The sequence below is a fragment of the Canis lupus genome, chromosome 15 (genome assembly GCF_048164855.1).
Source record: "Canis lupus baileyi chromosome 15, mCanLup2.hap1, whole genome shotgun sequence".
Lineage (NCBI taxonomy): Eukaryota > Metazoa > Chordata > Mammalia > Carnivora > Canidae > Canis > Canis lupus.
The window spans coordinates 56120532-56135466 of record NC_132852.1 but is presented as its reverse complement, the minus strand read 5'-3'; the positions used below and the strand labels follow the sequence as shown (position 1 = coordinate 56135466).

General features: G+C 56.7%; 1 protein-coding gene across 1 annotated transcript; it reads left to right on the top strand.

The window, feature by feature from the left end:
- Positions 1-2866: 2866 nt before the first annotated feature.
- NOBOX (NOBOX oogenesis homeobox) lies at positions 2867-14197 on the top strand. The gene is made up of 11 exons (XM_072775763.1): positions 2867-3169; positions 5211-5362; positions 6973-7452; positions 7505-8261; positions 9710-10535; positions 10949-11055; positions 11392-11495; positions 11777-11862; positions 12071-12302; positions 12629-12933; positions 13608-14197. The coding sequence occupies exons 1-11, from the start codon at positions 2867-2869 to the stop codon at positions 13910-13912; spliced, it is 3657 nt and encodes a 1218-aa protein (XP_072631864.1). The 3' UTR covers positions 13913-14197.
- The last annotated feature ends 738 nt before the right edge of the window (positions 14198-14935 follow it).

The following is a 14935-nucleotide window of genomic DNA, read 5'->3' as shown; positions in this document are numbered from 1 at the left end:
TTGGGAAGATAGAGACGATCAGAAGCCTCCTACAAACTGAAGACTGGGTATAGCAGCCTACCCGGTTCTATTGCTCCCTTGTCTTTCCAAAAACTGAACAACAGGTTTTGCAGCTTAATCATTTCTCCGGTAATCAATCTCACCTCCTATCATTTCATTTCTCTACCTCACTGATGTGAGCCCAGTATTTCCTCATTCCCCCCTCCACGCAAAGGAAGCCTCTCCCAGCTGCTAACCCACACTAGTGATCTCGCCCTTCAGGGATATCAGGCACAAGGAGGCATTTAAAGACAAGGGTGGGTCATCTGCAATCCCAAAGCCTTATGATTGTCACCCTAATGTTAGTGGACCTAAAAATGTGGAGTCCTCCAAGGGCAGAGGAACCTGCTGACCGTGACATGACCTCCCTTTTCACTCCATTCACCAGACCTGGAGGGACCTTGGTCATGAGCGACAAGGAAGGCTTCCAAGGCCAGGAAGACACATGTCCATGTCCTGAAAGGACCAGGAGAACTATAAGGACCACACTCTGGCCAGAAGACCGAGCTCTCCTCCCACACTCTAAGGTCTCCCAGCAGAGCACTTTCTCCTGGGAGCCGCTGACCCACACCTGAAGACCAAAAAAATCTGTCAAGCCACCAGCAGAGGGGTAGCCCCAGGATACCAAAGGAGGAAAAACACCATGTTCGGGGAATTTTACTCTCATAAAAGCTGCCCTGCTGGCCTGTCCAGTTTATGACCTCAGAATCTCTGACTCCTTCTTGATGACCCTTCAGCTGAACCCTTGCCAGCCTGGCTGCCTAGCTCTTTCTGGGCAATGAACAACTTTGCAGTTCCTCATGGGTTTGGGACTATAAAAAACCATGGACCAGATCAATCACTGGCTGGAAGACACTTAAAAAAAAAGAAAAAAGAAAAGAAAAGAAAAAAGAAAGCTGTAAGAAAAAAAAATCAGAAGCTTTATTTCATGTTTGCTTTTTAGTTGTGAAAAATGTAAGGCTTTAAGTTTTTTCCAACAGGTGGAAAATAGTTAAGTTGCAGTATCACTCAAAAAATTCTGAAGCCTGACACAATACGGGACTGTGTAACTGAGGGACGAAAAGTCTCAAAATTATATATGGAGAATGATAATTTTGTAGAACATACATAAAATAATGGCAAAAATGCAACGAGAAACTATACAAACAATAACAAAGGTTGTTGTTTGACACCAAATTGTTTTTCCTTTTCCTGCTCTAATCCTTCAGTATTTACCAGTATTTTCCTAATAAATTAGCATTCCTATTACAATAGAGATATTATAATTGTTTTACTTTTTTTTAAGGTGTTCCTTCCAATGTAGTAGGATACATAGGAGGAATTTTATTTTTTTTTTAAGATTTTATTTATTTATTTGTGAGAGACAGAGAGAGACAGAGGCAGAGGGAGAAGCAGCTCCATGCAGGGAGCCTGATGTGGGACTCGATCCCAGGTCTCCAGGCCTGGACTGAAGGCGGAGCTAAACCACCTGAGCCACCCGGGCTGCCCCTGTTTTACTTTTTAATTTTTTAAAAAATTCATTGTAAGTAGGGTGGCTCTGTCGGAACGTGGAGCTTACTTAAATAAAATCTTAAAAATCAAATGAGACAAAAATTATTTTAAGAAGGCTCCCTGCCCAGTGGGAGCTTGGACTCATGACCCTGAGATCAAGAGTCACATGCTCTACGGACTGAGCCAGCCAGGCGCCCCTATTGTTTCACTTTTTTAAAAACAAATTAGACATAAATTCCTCTGCTTTCCTCCCCACAGCCCGGTTAAAGAAATAGATATAATGTAAATCTAAATGTTTTAAAATTGCTGTCAACAAAAGGTTAGTAGTGCTACTATACCCAAAATTTTTTCTTCTGTGAATTTAATGTAACTAAGTCCAGAAGATCTGAATTTGTGATCAGAACACTGGGATCAACGATAAAAAATTTTTTTTGAGATCATCCTATTTTCACATACAGTTGTAAGAAACGATACAGAGAGATCCCATGCCCGCATTTCCACCCAATGGTAATATTCGTGACCATATAAGACCACGCCAGGAAACGGACATCCACAGACCTTACTCAGATGTCCCCAGTTTTACACACCCGCTAATTTGTGTGTGCGTATCTATGTACCCAGTTCTATGAGATTTTATCTCATGTGTGGATTCACGTGACTGTCACTGACCACACGTCAGAACATTCCCATCACTGTGGCTCCTTGAACAGCCACATGGCTCACCCTCCCTCTCCCGCTCCCCAACTCCTTAGGTAGGTAGGGTTAGCGGCGATCAACTTTTGGCCAATGAACAATCATGGATTCCCCCATGTGCAAATCACTGTGCCAAGCCCTGGCGGACGGTGACAGAAGTATAAATAAAATAAGCCGGATAGCCTCGTGGTTAAGAGGACAGGCAGGAACCAGACGAACTGGGTTCAAATGTTGGGTGTGCCCCTTACTGGCTGTGTACTCCGGCAAAGTACTCAGCTCTACGCCATCGTTTCTTCAATAAAATGTGTCTAATAATAGTACCTCCTGGGGTTATGAAGAGGATTCAAGGAGTTGGTATTTGTAAAGCAAGTAGAAGGTGCCCGGCACGAAGAGATGTACATTAACTCTCTAGAACTCACGATCCAGCAGAGAGCCCACGGAACTCTGACCAGGTCAGCCCGTGTTGACAATCCGTGCAAGCCCAGGGCAGGGGGAGCACGTGGGAGGGAGCTGCTGGCTCCAGCTGTGGAAAGCTGAGGCAGGCTTCACAGAAAAGAGAAGATTTGGGTTGGGCTTCGAAGTCTGAGTAAGACTTTGAGAGAAATAAAAGGGAAGGGACGGTGTTTCATGCCTATAAAACGACATGACCTGTGGCCCTGAGGCAGGAGGAGAAGGCAAGAGCCATTCGGAGAGAGGACAAGGCCTCAACTGGAGCCCGCGAGGAGGCTGCTCGGGCGGGCAGGGGCCGTGGCCTCAGAGGAGGGCTGAGGGAAGGCTGGGGCCAGGTTCTGAGGTGTCTTGGATACCACGCAATAGTTACCCCCAGAGCTCTGCAGTCCTGGAGGAGACGGGCAGGGAGCTGAAGCTGCTCCAGTCCTCCAGAGCACAGGGAGGAGTGATTCAGAGCAGATGGGAAAGTGCTCCCTCCATCACAGCACTGCTCTGGGTAGGAGCACGAAATCTTGAGTGTTTGGGGCATGGGGAATTAGAGGTTATCAGGCCAACTCATGCCAGAACCTGTGTTCTCCCTGCCTGGGCAGATCCCCCACCCCAGCCAGGTGTTCTCAATGCCCCACACAGGCAACCTCCTGGGACTCCCAAAGGAAGCCACTGGGCACCAGCAGCTTGGTGGGCGTGGGGCCACGGTGTCTACTGATTGTCTGGCCCTTTGCCCTCTTGAGGCTCAGGAGCCCTGGTCCTGGAACCTGTGACTGGCCCCAACTCCCCACGCCCTGCCTTGGACAGGTGCCTCTCCCCTGGTGGTTCCGGGGCCCTCACCCGCCTGGGTGCTGTGACTCTGCTCTCTCCCTGCCCTGGGCCTGTCCACATTTCCGGTCTTTCACAACCATAATTCTCGCCTCTCTGGTCCCAGGCCTTCCAATGACCTGTTGCGGCCTCAGCCTGGGTGTGGCCTGTAGGACAAGAGCAAATTACCCTACTTCTGCCTTGAAATTTTTCTCAACCGGCCACCTTCTGGCTATTTTTCTCAGTGTAGAAAGAGAAGGACAAAGAATGCTTATTTCCCTTGTCTAACCTAATGGTCCGGTCCGTTGCACACAGCCTGGGAACATGCCTGATTACGCTGCTTAGTAGCACCAGACACGTTTCTGTTATTCTCCTACCCATGAGGAGAGAAAGGTGTTGGAATACATGATTCTTGGTCAGATGGTGGTAGCGGTGGTTTATAATTTGACTCTGAAAACTAAGAATCCCCCAAAATAAAAATAAGAAAACCCTTCTCCCTAAGCAAGGGAATTTATCTGAAGGTCACCAAGATGAAATCTAACCAAACAAGACTTATTCCCAAGCACTCCTAAAAAGACACATTCTTGCCCTCCCTATGAAGAGTGGTTCCTCCTCCCCTACCTCCCGCCCTTGCAGCTGGTCCAAGTGACAGGACTTTTGACAGCATGTATCCTCAATACAACCCCTTCCCAAGGAAACACCTCAAGATGTTCTTCTAAGCCATAAGAGGCCAAATGCACTCACAGCAATGAAATCAAATTTTCATGTAAACAAAGAGTATGTCATTTCTTTAAAAAAAGGCCACACAACAGCAAGCCAAGAATAACAAAAAAAGAAAACTTACATTTTCCTAATGTCATGGTCCAAGCCCAGCAAATTCAACGATTCGTGTGTTTAGAAAATGGCAACCTCTTCAATTCCCTAAAATGCAAACACTTTTATACGATTAGACCTTGACTATTGCTTCAAGGTGGTGTTCAATCTGTTTTTTTTTTATTTTTTTAATTTTTTAATTTTTTTATTTTATTTTATTTTGGTTTTTTTTTTTTCAATCTGTTTAAAGGTGATTTGAGTCTTTGCTTTTCTGACCTTCTCCCAGGCGGAGGGCAACCAGACAGTGTGAGGAAATACAACATAAATGATAGAGAAGAATGATTTATTCTTAATCTAATGCGAGATTATCTATTAACAAATGAAGTGTGCCAGCTTCTCACTGCAGCAGACGCTTTAGGGAAGGTCAAAAGGTCAATCCCCACCCTCACCTCGCACGGGGGCCCCCCCACCACCCACCTCCCGACTCTCATCCCCAGGATGGTTTTAATTGACTTTTTTTCTGAAAGGTCTAGGAGTGTCTCAAATTCTAACATGAATAAAAATCACCTGAGGGGCTTGTTACAGTGGCTATTTCTGAGTCCCTCTCTAGACTTCCCCATTTACATTTCGGGGAATAGGGCCTGGGAGCCACATTTTGCACAAATTCCCTGAGAAATTCTGATCTAGGGGAAAGTCAGGAAAACTCTTGGAGGAAACAGTAGGTCAAAAGAGAATAAAACTGGAGTACTCTGGGCGTGAGAAGCCGGAGAGCTGAGGTGGAGAGAAAGGGGCAGGGGTTTGGAAGGCTCCTGTCCTCGGTTCGGGGCTTGGTCTCACCTCCTGGGCAGGCAGGGACCACTGGGGGATTTTAAGCAGGGCTGGGGGGGCGGGGGAGTAAGCTTTGCATGTAACTTGCCTCTTCTCTTAAGCGTCAGCTCACAGCTCATGGGTCACCCTCCCTTCCTGCCACCTCAGTCCTAGGCCAGGAGAGATTCCTGCTCCGCTGGGCTGAGAGCCTGGGCACAGTCCTAACTCGCCACGGACCACACTGTATCGACACAGTCCATTTACCCGGAGTATGGTTCTAGTTCTCTCTCCGCCGGTAAGCCTCTGCAGGCAAGGCGTTGCCTGGTGCCCAGTGCCTGGCATACAGTAGGTGTCCCATAAACGCTTAATCAAGCAGACTATTGTGATCCATTTGCAACCATATCACCATCTGAGAGTCCTCGTGCAGAGAGCAACCTCAGTGCCCACCCCCACCCCCCCATGCCGCGCTCACGGGCCCCAGTGATTCATTTCTAGCTGAGAAACTGGGCCCTATGTCTGAACCTCTCATTTATCAGAGAATATTAGTCTAACAGGGGTCGCGATGAAACCTCAAATTCCTGAAGTTTTGATCGTTTTGTCATGAAATTAACCCGTTTATGCTTTTACCATTCTAAAAGGACTAAAGCTCCGGCAGCTCTCCCAGACCCCAGCGTGTAGGCCAAGCCCTGCGGAGGATGGGAGACACAGGGAAAGCGGTGCATGGTGATTACAGCAGGGAAGCACGTGCTGTCCAGAGTCTTTTAAGTCTTAAAAGCAAAACACCTGGATTCTGTTCTGGAACACCCCCCCCCCCCCATCCTCCACGGCACCCCACCCTAGCCCCAGCTCCAAGCACCTGTTTCAACCTGGCCCGGCCTTTCCACTGGAGGGCAGACTGCAGACCTGGGGGGTGGGGGAGCAGGTGGGGGGTTGGGCGTGGGGGGTGGGGGGTGGCAAGGAGCATTTTAAAAGCAGTAAGCGCTTGCTGAAAGGCAAGAACTGGTGTACCAGCTAGGAGTCACAGCCCCCATGTGGGAGCTCCCTTCCGAGGCTCCCGGGCAGAGCCAGAGACTCAAGCTGGGACCTCGGGTGGGGGTGGGGTGGGGGCCCCTTGGCCCGTGCGCACCGCGACCCCGACCCCGACCCCTACGCCGACCCGGGGCGGCCTACCTGGCGGCGCGGGCTCTGTGCACCTGCTCCCGTCCCGTCCCCGAGGCGGGCTCTGTGCTCCCGGCCCCTCCCAGGCAGGGGTCATCCCGAGGCCTGGGCGAGCCCCGGGGAGCCCCGGGGACTCGGGGGTGGGGGGTCCGTCGCCAGCCCCGGGAGGCCAGGCGGCCCTGGCCGAGCGGCCGCACACCTGGGCCGGGAGGGGGCCTGAGGGCCGCCCCGCCCCGCAGCTGCCCCACGCGCCGCCCGCCGGGTGGGCCGCGCCCTGGGGCGGGGCGGGGGCGGGGGTGGGGGGACTCCCGCACACCTGCCCGCCCGCGAGGCTTCATTAGGCCGCGGGGCCGCCCGGCAGGTGTCGGCGGCGCGCATCGGGGCCATGGAGCCCACGCGGGAGCCCTGCCCCGAGCCGCGGGGTGAGCGTGGAGGGAGCGTGGGGCGGGCTGGGGGGGCTGGCAGGGCTGGGGCGGGAGGGAGGGAGGCCCGCCCCCGCGCACCCCATCCCCGAGGCCCCCCTCGCGCACCCCATCCCCGAGGCCCCCCTCGCGCACCCCATCCCCGAGGCCCCCCCGCGCACCCCATCCCCGAGGCCCCCCCGTGCACCCCATCCCCGAGGCCGCCCCCGCGCACCCCATCCCCGAGGTGCCCCCGCGCACCCCATCCCCGAGGCCCGCCCCGCGCACCCCATCCCTGAGGCCCCCCGTGCACCCCATCCCCGAGGTGCCCCCGCGCACCCCATCCCCGAGACCCCCCGGTGCACCCCATCCCCGAGGCCGCCCCCGCGCACCCCATCCCCGAGGCCCACCCCGTGCACCCCATCCCCGAGGTGTCCCCCGTGCACCCCATCCCCGAGGTGTCCCCCGCGCACCCCATCCCCGAGGCCCGCCCCGCGCACCCCATCCCCGAGGCCCGCCCCGCGCACCCCATCCCCGAGGTGTCCCCCGCGCACCCCATCCCCGAGGTGTCCCCCGCGCACCCCATCCCCGAGGCCCGCCCCGCGCACCCCATCCCCGAGGCCCCCCTCGCGCACCCCATCCCCGAGGCCCCCCCGTGCACCCCATCCCCGAGGCGCCCCCGCGCACCCCATCCCCGAGGTTCCCCCGTGCACCCCATCCCCGAGGTTCCCCCGTGCACCCCATCCCCGAGGCCGCCCCCGCGCACCCCATCCCCGAGGCCGCCCCCGCGCACCCCATCCCCGAGGCCCGCCCCGCGCACCCCATCCCTGAGGCCCCCCGTGCACCCCATCCCCGAGGTGCCCCCGCGCACCCCATCCCCGAGACCCCCCGGTGCACCCCATCCCCGAGGCCGCCCCCGCGCACCCCATCCCCGAGGCCCACCCCGTGCACCCCATCCCCGAGGTGTCCCCCGCGCACCCCATCCCCGAGGCCCGCCCCGCGCACCCCATCCCCGAGGCCCGCCCCGCGCACCCCATCCCCGAGGTGTCCCCCGCGCACCCCATCCCCGAGGTGTCCCCCGCGCACCCCATCCCCGAGGCCCGCCCCGCGCACCCCATCCCCGAGGCGTCCCCCGCGCACCCCATCCCCGAGGTGTCCCCCGCGCACCCCATCCCCGAGGTGTCCCCCGCGCACCCCATCCCCGAGGTTCCCCCGCGCACCCCATCCCCGAGGTTCCCCCACGCACCCCATCCCCGAGGCCCGCCCCGCGCACCCCATCCCCGAGGTTCCCCCACGCACCCCATCCCCGAGGCCCCCCCCGCGCACCCCATCCCCGAGGCCCCCCCCGCGCACCCCATCCCCGAGGCCCGCCCCGCGCACCCCATCCCCGAGGTGTCCCCCGCGCACCCCATCCCCGAGGCCCGCCCCGCGCACCCCATCCCCGAGGTCCACCCCACGCACCCCATCCCTGAGGTTCCCCCGCGCACCCCATCCCCGAGGTGTCCCCCGCGCACCCCATCCTTGAGGTCTCCCCCCGCCCCGCTCACCCCATCCCTGAGGCCCCCGTCTCCCTGCGCGCGGGGCCGTGAGCCCCAGGTCCCCTCCTGCGTCTGGGTGCCGACCCCCTCCCCTCGCGCACCACGGCGTGGCACTGGGATAACGTCGCGTTCACTGAGCACCTACTGCGCACCAGGTTAGCCGGCCTAAGATGCTGGAAACCCGGGGTGACCCCCCGCCCCCCCATCCTTCCCCCTGCCACCGCCAGCCCTCTTCACCAGCCCGGGCCCCCTCCTGCTGGCCGCACGGGGAACGCTCTAGAGACACCCCCCAATCCAGCTGACCAGTCCCTGGACTTACTCTAACGCTAATAATACACCATATATTAATTGAATTTAAGGAAAACAAAGAGTTTTTAAAAGTAGAAATAAAATAGTCAGGCCTGCTGCGCACCCTGGGAGCCAACCTGCCAAAGCCCCTCACCCCGAGGCGGCCCATCTTTCTGGGCCAGGTGGTTGGAGCGTCGTTCCTGAAGGCCTCTATGTCCCGCAGTTTTCATCAAAATAACAGCAGCTCAAAAAACAAAACAAAACAAAACAAAACAAAAAAAAACAGCAGCTCGTAGCCACGAGTTAGCCTCCATTTCAAAATCTTACAACCTGAAAAAAAAAAAAAAAAAAAAAAAAAAATCTTACAACCTGGAGGACATGACAAAGCGTCTCTTTGAGCTGCGGATCTTGGGGGTTATGAGTAAGGGGGGTGTTGAACCGGGACGGTTTCTGGGGGCAAAGGGGACAGGAGAACTGCCTAATGATCAAGAGCCCTGTGCTATAGGATCTTGGGCAGATCACTCAGCTGTGGGATCCGTGTTTCATCTATGGGGCTGAGCTGTCAATAGTGCCTTCCTCTCTGGGATTAGGTGCGCATCTTTGAAAGACGCTTAGGACAGAGTCCGGGACGTGATTAGTGCCTGATGAATCAGTCCCAGCCTAAAGGCAGACAGCCTTGGAGGAGGAGTGAAAGAGGCTTTTGGTGCCCGCTGGACCACTCTTCCATACCTGTGAGGGGAGGGTTGGCTTGGGCCCAAAGCCAGAATGAGGTTCTCCTTTGTGGGGTGGGGGAGGAGGGTGCACATTGGGGGGTGAGCAGGGCTGGCAGAGGCAGAGCGGGTTCTGCGGAAGGGGAGGATGGTTGTCCCCGTTAGCTCCCTTGCTGTCCTTGCCTGGGCTTCTGGAGACCAGAGTCTCGTAGGACTTGTAGGTAGAGTAGGACCTTGTCCTACCTCGTCTCTACTCCTAGTCTTGTAGGCAGAGTAGGACCTTGTCCCTACTCTAAGCAATAACGCCCGTTTGGGCAGCAGGAACAAAAGCCAGTCTTAGAAGCTGCAGGCGCTCAATCTCTCTCCTCCCAGGGCACTCCCAGATTTACGGTTTGTCCCTTAGAAATGTTTGAACAGACAAGATGCTTATCCCTTGACTCAGTTCCAGGTGTCTGCGGGGGGGGGGGGGGGGGGGGAAGGCCAGTAACTCACAGGAAATAACCAAAATAACCACCCGCCAAATTAGGATTGCTCTCCTACCATCTGTGTATGTGAGCTCAGGCTCACCCTCCTAGGTGCATATATTTGCTCGCATTTTTCAAATCAGTGGATCATCTCGTTTCATCTTTACAATAGCCAAGTGAGAACCGGGAGCCTAGAATCCCTGCCCTCGGACGAGTGGGGGAATGAAAGTGTGAGGCCCAGCAGGAAACCGGCTGCAGAGCAGGAAGCCACACATCCTCTAGGTCCAGGGTCTTCCTTCTTCCTGGAGCTGGAAGGTCACTGGGTGCTGTTCTCCACAGGCCAGGAAGGTAGAGGCCAGCCCCTGGCTGCTGGGCCAGAGGAGGAACCGCTGCAGGGCCCAGCCCCCCACACTCGGGATGCCCCAAGCGAGGACCTGCCCCCCATCCACGCTGCTGGGGAGAAGCCGCCGGCAGAGGCCCCTGGAGAACCAGCTGGGTTCTCCCCAGATCCTGGGAGGGGGAGCCAGCCATCTGGCTCTGGGGCTCTCCACAAACACACCGTTACGGCCCCACCCGGACCCCAGCCTCCTGGGGAAGGCTGTTCCTTCCCAGGGAGGGAGGCAAAGCCCGGGAAGAGATCCTACTCCCCAGCCTCCAGTAAGCAGAGACCGTCCAGTGCTGGGGGTTTGGCCTCTTCATCCTCTGCCGATGTCATTAACTCAGCCCATGCCACACACAACCCAGTGCCTTGTGGGTCAGGCCGGGGGCCCTGCCATCTGGCCAACCTCCTCAGCACGTTGGCTCAGAACAGCCAAAACACAGATCAGAAGAGGACCCCAGAAGTGACGTGCCAAGTCCGGAAAAAGACTCGGACCCTATACCGCTCAGGTAGGTCCCTGAAGGTGAGGGAAAATCCAGGTGAGCCCTGTGAAAGGCGGGCTCAGCAGAGAATACAGTAGCCCCCCGAGACAGCAGTGTGGGTCGTCTGTACATCCCTTGTTCTGAATTCTCTCTTGACCGATGGCAGGGTCACAACCCCTGACCCTCAAAGCAAACATTGGGTGGCCTCATCGGGAAGTGAAATTGGGACCAGGTTAGAAGGAGCAGGAAAGTCAACACCACACAGTTCCCTGCCGCAAAGCCCAGGAGAGGGAGAGAAGGCCCCGGCCCAATGGGGAACTTAGTCGCAAGGCTTTGGAAAGACCCTTGGGTTGGGGACAGTGGTCTCATCTGGAAGGTGTCGGTTTCTCCTCTGCTGCTGCATCACTGTTTGCCCTCAGGCAAGTTTCTTCTTCTTCCAGACCAGCTGGAGGAGCTAGAAAGGATCTTCCAAGAAGACCACTACCCAGACAGCGATAAGCGCCGGGAGATTGCCCAGACGGTGGGGGTCACCCCCCAACGCATCATGGTAAAGGGGGTTGGCCCCACAGATCTCAGGGTGGAGGAGAAACCAGCAACTGGAGCTCTTGAGGAGCACAGCAAGTGCTCAGTGTCTCCCTGTAGGGGCCGAGGTCAGGTCTTCGATCCGGCTGTGGTCCTGCCTATTTCCACGCTGCCACAACCTCTGATTCGAAGAGGAAAATCCCTCAGAGCCACCTAGATGAACCTTTCATAAAACCACTCTCACAGAGAAAGGCTTCTGACCTCCCCAAGTCCTATAGCTCATGGTGCGACAATCAGAACCCAAGTCTTCGTCTTTCGCATGGTTGTGGAAACTTCGACGGTCTCTCTCTCCCGCCTACAGGTGTGGTTCCAGAACCGCCGGGCAAAGTGGCGAAAAGTGGAGAGGCTGAATGGGAAGGAGAACAAGGATAGTCTTGCGGGCCCTGTCCCCACCACTGCCAGCAGGTAAGTGTCCCTCTTCTTCCTGGATCGTCATCCCCATAGGTCGGAAGTGAGGTCTAAGGGGGCCTCCTGGGGTCCAGAAGGAGAGTGTGTTGGAAAGTTGGCCGTGAGGGCTAGAGTGGTTGGTTGATACCTAGAGAGACTTTGGTTGGAGGGGGTCGAGAAGATGCCAGAGTCTTGCAGGAAGGCAGTGTTCGGGAATCTGGAGTCCCTTTCTCCACACTGTAGCCCTGGTGCAAATCCAGGGACCCCAGGGCTACAATCTTCATTCTGTCTGCCTCCAGCTCTGCAACTGAGCTGCCACCTTCTGTGACCCTGGACCCAGAGCCTGGTACCTTTCCTCAGGAGCCCCCTCTGGATACTCTCATGGGTAGGATGACCACCTTCTGAGGGTTATGTGGGGGAAATGGCAGCTGGAAAGACAGCAAAGAAAGAGTCCTTTCTGGGGAGATGTGGAGTGGTCCAGTGGGGCATCTGTTCAAGGGGGCCTGGCCATGGCACACTTCTATCATCCCTAGTTCCCAATCTGCCTCCCCATTTCCTTACCTGTATAATCCCTCTTTGACTTTGCTTCCTAGAGCCCCCCATACTGCTGACCTCTGACCAGACTCTGGCCCCACCCCAACAGCCTGAGAATACTCAAAGGGTGGCAGTGACCCCGCCACTCTTCAGCCCCCCACCTCTTCGAAGAGTCAACCTTCCTTTTCCCCTGGGCCCTGTCCCTACCCCTCAAATGATGCCTCTGCTGCTGGATACTCCTGGCAGTGACAACAGCCACAAAGAAGGCCCCTGTGGGTCCTGGGGGACAAGGTACGGAGCCTAATGGGGGACCTTGGGAGGGGTATAGAAGGAGAAAAGATAGATGGAGCTGGGGCAGGGGCAGGGGGGAGTTAGCTGAGAGAAGCAAGGAGTCCTAATCGCGATGAGGATTGAAAGCACCAGTGGATTTGAAGTGGGAAAGATCTAGACTATCACCGCAACAGGGCAGGAAGGAGGGTGAGAAGCCAGGAACAGGAAGAGAAAGGAGAGGAAGCAGCAAGTCTGGGGTCCTGGAGATGGGGAGGGACTGACCTACGGGGCGGCCACGATGAGGAAGCCACCCCGAGCCTCGCAAAATGCTCCTTTGGCCCCCACAGCGTCACCCCACCACCCGCCTGTTCATACTTGGAAGAGCTGGAACCCCAGGACTACCAAGCGGGCACCCAGCCGGGGCCGTTCCCCTTCTCCCAGGCGCCCCAGGGCCAGCTCTACCAACAGCCTCAAGCCCAGTTCCCATTCCTGCACCCCTTCCCGCTGCCCACCCCCCACCCCCTGCTGCCCCCGCTGCCCGAGGACCCGCTCTTCACCTCGCCCTTCGGCCCGGGCACGGGCCTATCTCAGGGCTACTTCCCGGGGCCCCCGTCGGGGCAGATGGTGCTGCAGCCACCTGCTGGGAACGTGGGTGAGTTGGCGCTGGAGGGCGCGAGGGGGGTGGGAAGGGCGGGCCGAGCAGGGCCAGCGGCCAGCGAGCCCCTCTCCCGCACCCCTGCTTGGCTGTGGCTCCCTGGGGGCGCGGGGCAGAGTGGGCGCTCAGGAGTCAGGAGGCTGAAGTCGGCGGTGCAGCTCAGCCACTCCCAGCTTTGCCGAGTCTCAGTCTCCTGGACTCTGACATGGGAATAGCAATCCCATTGCAGGGAGGGGGGGGGTGCAGGGGGTTAGAAACAATAGGAGGGGAGAAGAATAGGAGGGGACCGAGTAGACGGCGGCTGACCCTGACCTGAGCAGGCCGACAAGCCACTGGACCTCTGGAACCCGGTGCACCCCTCGTGCTAAGGCTGCACCCCAGTAGAAGGGGAGGAAGCCGTGTGGGCGGTTTGCAGTCTCCCTGCTGCCTGCGTGGAGGGCCTCGGCCTGCCCGGCCGTCCACCCCGCCTCGATGTTACCAGACCACGGAGCCCCGAGGCAGGGCCATGCCGGGTCCCCAGGGGAGCTCCTGGTGCTAGGACTCTACCCCCACTGGCCCTGGGAGCCTCAGCTGTGTTTCTGGGGGAGGATGGGGGGGGTGTCGCCGGATCTGCTCAGCTGCGGTGGATGCCCTTGATCCTGTCTGACCCCCCTGTACCATCCATCCCGCAGGTGCAGTCCCCTGGAATGACCCTTGCTTGCCAGAACTGCCTTTCCCCGGTCCCTTCTGTCCACAGGCCCTGGGTGCCCTCCCTGGAGGTGAGGGCTACTTGCCCGATCTGTTCCCAGGCCCCTGTGCCCCGGCGGTGAGCAGCAGGCAACCCTCTGCAGGCGTCCCCCAGCTGGCCGGAGGGGCCCGACCGGGGCCAGGGCCCTTCCTGGGCAAATCCCAAGAGGAGCAGCCTGCCACCTCTGCAGGGGAGCCCTTGGCACCCCAGGAAGTCCGAGAGGAAGACCAGGACAGCCGTGGCCACTAGTTGGGGGGCCGAGGAGGAGAGGGTTGGGTGCCTCGGAGGAGACAGTGGTGTGAGGAGGGACTGTGGAATCTGTTGGCTGGGGGGTGGGGGGTAGTGGGGGGAGTGAGATGCTTCCCCCTCCAAGGGCTCACCTTGCTGGACCTGATCTGAGAAGGCTGCGGGTCGGCCCCACCCTCTGCAGCCCCGAGACAGGATGGTCCGCGACCTCTGACCTCTGTGCAAGCTTAGGTTTCCTTTCCTTGCCAGAGGAGCCAGTGTCTGTTGTAAGCATTAAATGAGTTTACTCTTGGGCTTCTCTGAGTAATTCTGTGTCTCCCGACTCACTAATTAAGAGCTGCATTTCTTTCACTCCCTTCCACTCAGCTGACCGGCTGTTGGCTGCAGTCCTACATGTCCCAGGCGAGGTCTCCACTGGGTGCGAACACGTTGGCATCCTCCCTGAGCCCATGTCTCTGGCCCGACCAGAAATCGAGCATCCTGGGCCTCGTTTTCAGTCCTGGCATTAAATCATGTTCTGTTCCCAAACTCAGGCAGGACTGAACCCGGAGCAAATCTGAGCCTGGACATATCTCTCTAGGATTTGGGCTCTGTAGGGATAGGATTACAAGAGACAAGGATATTTTAGGTCAAGTCTCTAGCCTTGTGAATCATAACTTGTTTTTCCAAAGCTCTTTTGTGGGGAGGGAGGGTAGGGATAAGACGTGGGAGCACTGAGAAGAGAATATTCCTGTGTGTGTGTGTGTGTGTGTAGATACACACACACATATATATACATATATATACACACACAGATATATAATACATATATATAATATCTTGCCACCCCACATATGATGGCCCTAACAGTGCCAAAATACCTAGGATTTGAGGGCCACTGAATCAAACTACATTTCTGCATTTGGTGAGTGTGTGTGAGGGTACCATTCTGGACCTCCAAATGCTATGATTATTGGAAAATACACTTATAATACAAGTTTCTTTTTTTAAGTAGTTGTTAACTTATATTCATCATAATAGTTCTAG